The sequence below is a fragment of the Cyphomyrmex costatus genome, unplaced genomic scaffold (assembly GCF_001594065.2).
Source record: "Cyphomyrmex costatus isolate MS0001 unplaced genomic scaffold, Ccosl1.0 scaffold460, whole genome shotgun sequence".
NCBI lineage: Eukaryota > Metazoa > Arthropoda > Insecta > Hymenoptera > Formicidae > Cyphomyrmex > Cyphomyrmex costatus.
This window is the reverse complement of record NW_017278857.1, coordinates 61,674-69,598: the sequence shown is the minus strand read 5'-3', so window position 1 is coordinate 69,598 and position 7,925 is coordinate 61,674. Positions and strand designations below refer to the sequence as shown.

Genomic DNA, 7,925 nt, shown 5'->3' with positions numbered 1-7,925 from the left:
AATTTTTTATATTTTTTAGATATTAATATCTAGATTGGATAAGTGGCTTTACAAATTGAATTTAGTTTCTATGTATGACCGTCTGTATGATTCAGTGCAGAATCAATGTGACATATTAACACAACAGTGGATCACGACAAATACGACTGACAAATTTTCTTCCGAGTTGACTGAAATATTATTATGTGACAATATTAATAAAATGTATTTCTTAAATTACTTATATGCATAGCCGATAGCTTTACCGATTGGAAAATTAATGTGGATAGACTGTATATTTCCATTTGGGAAGCAAACATGTCAAATTCGGTAAACACGATAATCTATATTTAGACTGATATGCAATTAGGCAACACTTATATTTCACATATATTTTGTAGGTTCCTTTTGTTACGTTTGTACATAAGAAATAAATGGTTAAAAATGGTTTACCCTGCTTTGGAATTTGCCCGCGAATATTGTGCGTCAACATTTGCGTATCCAATATTTCACGATTTGTACAAATTGGAAGAGACGCGTGGACAAGCGATCTCAGGGTTTACAGCTATTGTAGAAAAGAACAGGGAATGGAAAGTTACTTTTTAAAAATAACTAGTTACAGTTACTCGTTACCGAGTAAAAAATGTAACTAGTTACAGTTACAGTTATCGCTTTTTAAAAGTAACTCGTTACAGTTACCGTTACTCGAAAGGTAACTTTTCGTTACTTTTCCGTTACTTTTTTAAAATCAATCTAAAAAGATACTTTTACATATTTTTTTTTTAATGTAACACTGACAAATATATAGTTTTATTGTTTTAAAAATAATTCATTTTTGTCGTAACCCTTCTCATTTTATTATACTTTAATTTATTTTTTAATTTTTTTAAACATAATTTTGTAATTCTAAAACCTGTAAAATATGCAGCAAGCTGAAACATTTGTATGACCTACATGTATGATACATTACTTACATAGAAGATAGAAGTGTAAAATAATTACTGAAATAGTGATACTATATATATTTCTCAGCTGTCAATGATCACTTCAGAATCGCTACAGTTAACAGTTAAAAATATTTCAGGAATTATTTTATATTTTGTAAAAAACTATAAGATTATATAGGATTGTATAGGATTATCTGAATCACAATATAAGTTAGAGATTAAAAAGAAAATAAAGCAATACACATATATAATCTCTTTATTATATATAGAACACTTTATTATAACTCTTTATTATATTTTTATGTAAGCTATACTTTGTAATCAAATATTTTTATAAAAAGAAAATTATAACTAACGCTATTATAACTAACGCAATTAAAATATATAATAGAAGTTTTGTAAATACAGAAATGTCAGAAATATAGATAATAATGTGCGTTCCACTTAACGTTCGCAACGATTGCGTCTATCATCTCATCCTTATTTAATATTCGATTACAAGAAGGACAAAATGATACTCGCGAGCGTTGCGAACGTTAAGTGGAACGCACCCTAGAAAGTATTAGAACGATTACAATTAAAATTAAGAGTTTTTATAAAACAGGGTTGCCATAAATTTTTAATCGTCAAATTTCCTGATATTTCCCTAATTTACTGACAAAATTTTCAGATTTTTCCTGACTTTGAAGTATACATATTTTGCAATCTCCCTTGTATTTTTACAATGACACGGACAATTTTAAATATTATGCAGATCCAGCAATGTAACATAGACAATTTCTTCAGGAGACAAATTCCAAAAAAAAAAAAACAAAAAAGGTAGTCCAAACCAATCATAGAAGCACAAGGCAATATAAATTTATTTACAGCCATTCTATTTTCCCTGACGAGTGTGCTGAATTCCTAACTTTTCCTGACGCATTTTCCCAATTCCCTGACCTTTCCCTGACTTCCGGCAACCCTGATAAAACTCATTAATCTATTGATACGCTTTATTAATTTTTAACAAAAGTTGATATTCTATAATATCGTCATTTAGGTGACCTCTTAAAGGAGTCAGTACTAAATTAGCCATACTAAACATTCGTTCAACCGATGCACTGCTTGGTAAAGTCGTATTAAATTTAATAAATTGTTTTTTCAATTTCGGAAAGTTATTTAACAATTCAAGGTCAGTTCTTTTGGACTTTAAAAAATTATTTAATTCTTTTTCTCCGGACTCATTATTTAATCTTGAATGTCGAAAATTGAAAAAATCATCGTGCTCATCGCTTTTACTTGAATTCGGAGAATTATCATTTGAACAAATGCCTAGTAAATCGCGTAAATAACTTTCAGCTTGTTTCTTCTTTTCCCCATTTAGCCAATTTAACTTAAATTTAGGATGTAAGCAACTTGCTAATATTAATTCTTTATTTTCAAATGTTGTAGAAAATCTAAAATTTTATAAAGTAATATATTAAAAATCTGATTGTGTTTGTATTTTTACACTGTATTTTTACAATGATACTTCAAAGTTATATATATTTACTTTTCTTTTTATCTCTAACTTAAACTGATTAATAGTTTACCTTTTATTTAAACCTTGTTGAATGGCTTTAGTTAAAGAACGGCAATCCATTAATTGATGCTCAATGTTTAGAAGTTTTTCTTGCAAACTATTTAAGACGGGTAACAAATATCCCATGTACATACCAATGTCGCTTTGCAAGATGTCTAATGCCTTTGCCAAAGGTTCCATTACCTAATCCGAGAAAATAGTAAAAGATATGCTTTTTATTGTATATACACAAGTATTTTGATAAATTACATGTATAAGTATATAACTTACCTGACAATATTCATCTAAAAATTTAATTTCATTATTTGTTAATCTTTGTAAGTTACAAAAATCCAAACACTGATTTATCTTATCTGAGTCTTCTTTCAAAAGAGTCACCAATTGATAAACGGAATCAAAAGTTGAATTCCATCTATTAAAAAAATAAGTTTTATTTTATACATATTCTATGTAAAGAACTGAGAAGAAATAAAAAGAAATAATAAAAGGTTTATTTACCTTGTAATAACGGGAGTTTTTAAATATACCCCACAATTTTCTTTAATTTTATCTGCCACTTGTGTGGACTGATTCTGTTTATTCCATAATTTTGACAGTTTGGCAAAGGTTACTCTATATTTTTTCTTATATGAAATATCATCTAAAGCTTTATCGGCATCTTTGACCGCAATAAGATTTAATGTGTGACTAACGCATCTATGATGTGGCGGAAGAGTAATGAATTCCAAATCTTCTGCTTCTATATCTTTTGTTTCATGTATAGTTAGTAAATTATTTAAATCATGGAATTCTATGTTAATGTCAATTTCATCTTTCTCAAATTCTCTAAAAAGTTTTAGGAAAAAAATAAATAAAATAAAATAAATTAATAATAAATAAAAAAACAAATAATATAATAATAAATAAATGAATATATGTAAAATTATGCAGACTATTATAAAATATTAATTTACCGAAATGCTTTAACAAAATTGGAACCATTATCTGTTGTAGTGCAACACACTTTATTTTGTATGTGGTATTCCAAGAACACGGAATTAATAGCACTTGCCAAAACATCAAATGAATGCTTTCCCTTCATTCTACGGCAAGCCAGTGCGGCTGATTCTCTTTTTAAAGTTCTTTCGTCAATCCAATGAGCAGTTATTCCTAAATAACTTCTGTAAAAAATTAAGAGATATAATTTAATTATAATAAAATTTTAAAGAAGAAAATACATCTTCATAAAAAATAAAATATTAATAAAAAAATTAAATGTCAAGATCGTATTTACCTCTTTGCTTTACTCCATAAGTCTGCTGTAGTTGACAATATGTCTATTTTAGATAATTTTTTATCAAGTGCAGATTTCATATCAACATAAGATTGAATAAGTTTTTCTCGCAACGTTTTTGTGCATATTATTCGAATTGATGAAGGCAGTCCGATTTTAAATAGATCAATGAATGCAGGGTTGTCTACTAGTGAGAGGGGCTGAACAGTTTCAATAACAAATCTCAATATAGCAGTATCCACTTTTTTTTGAGTTATTTTACTAGATTCCCATTTTTCTAGGACTAATTGTTTTTTCATAACATTTTTAGATTCGTCTTCATTTTGACGTTTATTTTTAAGTTGATCTTTGATTTCGTCTATTTTTTTAATGTAATGTGGATGTTTTGCCTATTAATTTAATATGAACTAATTAAAATATTATATAATATGTTCATGTGTAATATGTAATGTATAGTATTAGTAAGTATACACAATAATGAAACAAATATGAAATAATAAAAATGTATTGAGTGCTAAAAGTATTTGTTAAGGGAGATCTTTTAAGAAAACCTTATTTATAAAAAATAATAGTATTTTACTATTTTGTTAACAAACAAGAAAATAAATCGTAGTATATTTTCCAAATTACTTTAAAAATTTATAATTAAAATATAGCGCGATTTGTTTAAACCAAAAATTCGCATAAAAATATTAAGCCAAAAATATTAAATCAAACGACTTGCTTTGATCGGATGTTGCCTTTTTTTATACATTGTCATAATATATTTCTCAATATAATTCAATATAACATAATCCCACTAAAATATTCTATTTTAATTATCCCAGACAAACATGCTTAGATGAAAAGTATGGAAGAAACGAAAAAAACGTTTCAACACAAGCAAAAATTGTACGATCTACAAAGGGAAACAAATAATAAAAACATTTAATTCTTTAAAATCATATAAATATCATTCTATTTTTTAAATTAAATTATATTATTTATTCTACAAGCCATACAACTTTTGTTTGAAGTATTTTTTCCTATTTTCCATATTTTTCGAAATATGTACGTGGAACAATTGAAATGGAACACTTTATATGTATATTTAAACAACAATAAATAATAATAAGTTGAAGATTAAAATAAACGCACAAATAATAAATGTTGAAAAAGTAATTATAAAAGAATTACATACTGAAACTTGAAAATTTTTGTTGTACTGATATTTTTACTGAAGGAGGATTTGACACAAAAAGACTTTCTTTTCTACATGCGCTCAAAATAAATAGAATTAAGATTTGTGTAGGATCGTCGATATTGAAAACAAAGTAAATTTGATAATGAAATCGGCCGATAACGGTCAAGCCAGATTTTGGTTGCTAATATAAATTATATTAGCTAATATAATTTATTATATTGCTAATATAAATTATATTAGCAACCAAAATCTTGCTTGACCGTCATCGGCCGATTTCATTATCATATTTACTTTGTTTTAAAATAAATAGAATAATAAAAATTCTTTTATAGCAAAAAAGAAAATATATGCTAATTGATTGTTAATCTAACCATACTTTGCATGTCACGCTTTTTTATACCTACTATTCTATGTTGCTGATTTGATTCAATGTAGAACTTATGGAATTGTATAAATTCTTTGGAAATCTACAAAAAAAAAGTAAAAAATTTAAAAAAAAATTATTTTTCTGGTATAGCGCAATTTTATTAATTGGTAGAGAAAGATCACAATTATATTATAATAATATCTTCATTTTTATCATACACGCGATGAGCTTTTAATGCTTCTATCTAAATATTTTTTTTTAAATTGCGTATTTTATAGAAAAAAAAATCGAATTAAAGGAATACATGGTACAAAAGGACATAAATAATGGTAAAATTAATTTTCGAAAAGATCTATTTTTCGAAGTCGCACGAAAGTTATAGCTTTTTTAAAAATAAATTTATATTATACTTTTTAAACATAACATCATTCTTCTCTAATTATTCTGAATATAAAAGTATTGATGTAAAATTATAAAAAAAATCAATACTTTATGACATAAGTACTTAATACTAATAATAATAATAACTTTATTGAATTCACTGTTAATAAAATACAATAATTTGATATCACACATTAGTTACAACACGACAGCTGAGAAGCTGATTCAAAGCCGTACCTGAATATTAGAATAAAGGTACAATTTCAGCCACTTTAACTGGTCAAAAAGGATCACGTAATCAAAATTGACGCTTAATATTCGTCAATTTTAATCACGTGATTCTTTTTGTTGCTGAAACTGTCGGTTAGAGCGGCTCGTGAAAATGTACTTTAAGTGAATTACAAAATTACTTTATATTTTATTGTAAATTTTAGCACATTTTAACATAAAATATAAAATATTTCGTAAACTGTTTTCTGTTTTTTGTAACCGTATCTTAGTACCATTATATATGCACAAAGTAATTAAAGGAATCGTGTTATGTAAAAAAACAATTTTATTTATAAATAATAATTAATATAAGGCTCTGTAAGTATAAAACAATATAAATAAAAAGGGACAAAGAGCCGATAATATAACAAAACAAACGTTTAATTTAAATAATAATAATATATGTATGTACAGACGTTTCGACTCTGATCGAGTCTCATTCTCAATGTTACAATATAAATCTAATAAGTGAATATTACATTCTCAGTGTTACAATACAATACAGATAAATTCATTAAAATCAAATAAGTGAATATTCTATTATTTTTATTTATTTTATTATAGTATTATCATTATTTTTAAATTAAACGTTTATTTTGTTATATTATCGACTCTTTGCCCCTTTTTATTTGTATAATTTTATTTATAAAAATGGCCAATATTAATTAAAAATCGATTGATAAGACCAAATATAAGCGAGAAAAACCAAATTGACCTTGATTTTCAGTTTCAAGGCAACTTGAAAAATAATCTTAAAAATATTTCTAAACATTTATATAAATAAATTAAACTCACGTTTATGTGTTTCCTCAAGTTCGCTGTAGAAGTTTTATTCGCATGAATAATTTTTTGCCCAAAGCAAAATTTGCAAACAAATGCATAATTTTTTTCGTTGCTCAACTTTGAATCAAATTTAAAGATTTCAGAATATGCCGGCCATGGCATCTTATTATTTATTTCATCTGTTTCACTGGATTCCATTGTTTTCGATACAAAAAAACTGCAACAGAAACATAATATGATATAATTAAGAAAATAAAACTAGGTTAGATTAGGGATGAAAATGTTAAATTATTTTGTTTCCCATCTAAACTGTGTTTCACTTTGACCTTGAGTGTGTTCCATTTCACGCATGATACACATGATATGCTGGACACATGTATCATTTTATTCATATTGAAAAAGAATAAAATGACAAATTATGCGTGAAACGGATCACACTATTTATTTAACATTTAATTAATTTAATAACAACAAAGAAAACAATTCCGAAAACATTGCCAGTGCAATGCGTCAAAAAACGATATTTCTTCACATCTAATTAAGAAAAGGATAACGTGACTTTAGCGTTCATCGTATCAAGGATAAACGGTATTGCAAAAACTCTGTATTTATGTTGACTATTTTCGGTTGCTACGGCCCGCATTTCGAACGCGCTTTTACGATAACAGATAACAGTATATATTTAGCATATAGTTCACGTTACGTATACTACAGAATTTCAGAAATAAAAATGCGTGTTTATCGATAAAAGCACGTTCGGAATACGGGCCGTAAGCAACCGAAAATGGTCAACATAAATGTCGTTTTTTTGACAGCATTTAGCAGAGAAAACTTATAATACTTACATGTAAAGGTTGAGCAATTATCGGAACAGGACGTATCTAATAACGTCGTAACGTCTAACTAGATCTTATTACTCTTATTCGTACGCTTCTTCTTCAGTCCTTCTTGTACGTTTGGATTTCGTCACACAGTCAAAGCCGGCACCGCTACCAAAAAAATTTAATGCAACCGTAAAATAGCGTTGCCCGAACGAACACTGGATGCCTGCATTTGCGGACACCGCAATAATGCGCGTTAGGATGAACGAACCAGACCACGGATACACTTTCAAAAATATACACAAATAAAAGCACCCGAAAAACGCGTCCGTCCCAGACCACAAGATTCATCGAATACCA

General features: G+C 27.1%; 1 protein-coding gene across 1 annotated transcript; it reads right to left on the bottom strand.

Annotated features, from left to right (window-relative positions):
* Positions 1 to 2,493: 2,493 nt before the first annotated feature.
* LOC108777723 (uncharacterized) lies at positions 2,494 to 7,649 on the bottom strand. The gene is made up of 8 exons (XM_018544677.1): positions 7,590 to 7,649; positions 6,757 to 6,961; positions 5,348 to 5,410; positions 3,761 to 4,149; positions 3,441 to 3,647; positions 2,986 to 3,312; positions 2,758 to 2,899; positions 2,494 to 2,670 (listed from the first exon to the last, which is right to left on the bottom strand). Exons 2-8 carry the CDS (start codon positions 6,940 to 6,942, stop codon positions 2,494 to 2,496), a joined length of 1,491 nt encoding a protein of 496 aa, XP_018400179.1. The 5' UTR covers positions 6,943 to 6,961; positions 7,590 to 7,649.
* Positions 7,650 to 7,925: the final 276 nt, after the last annotated feature.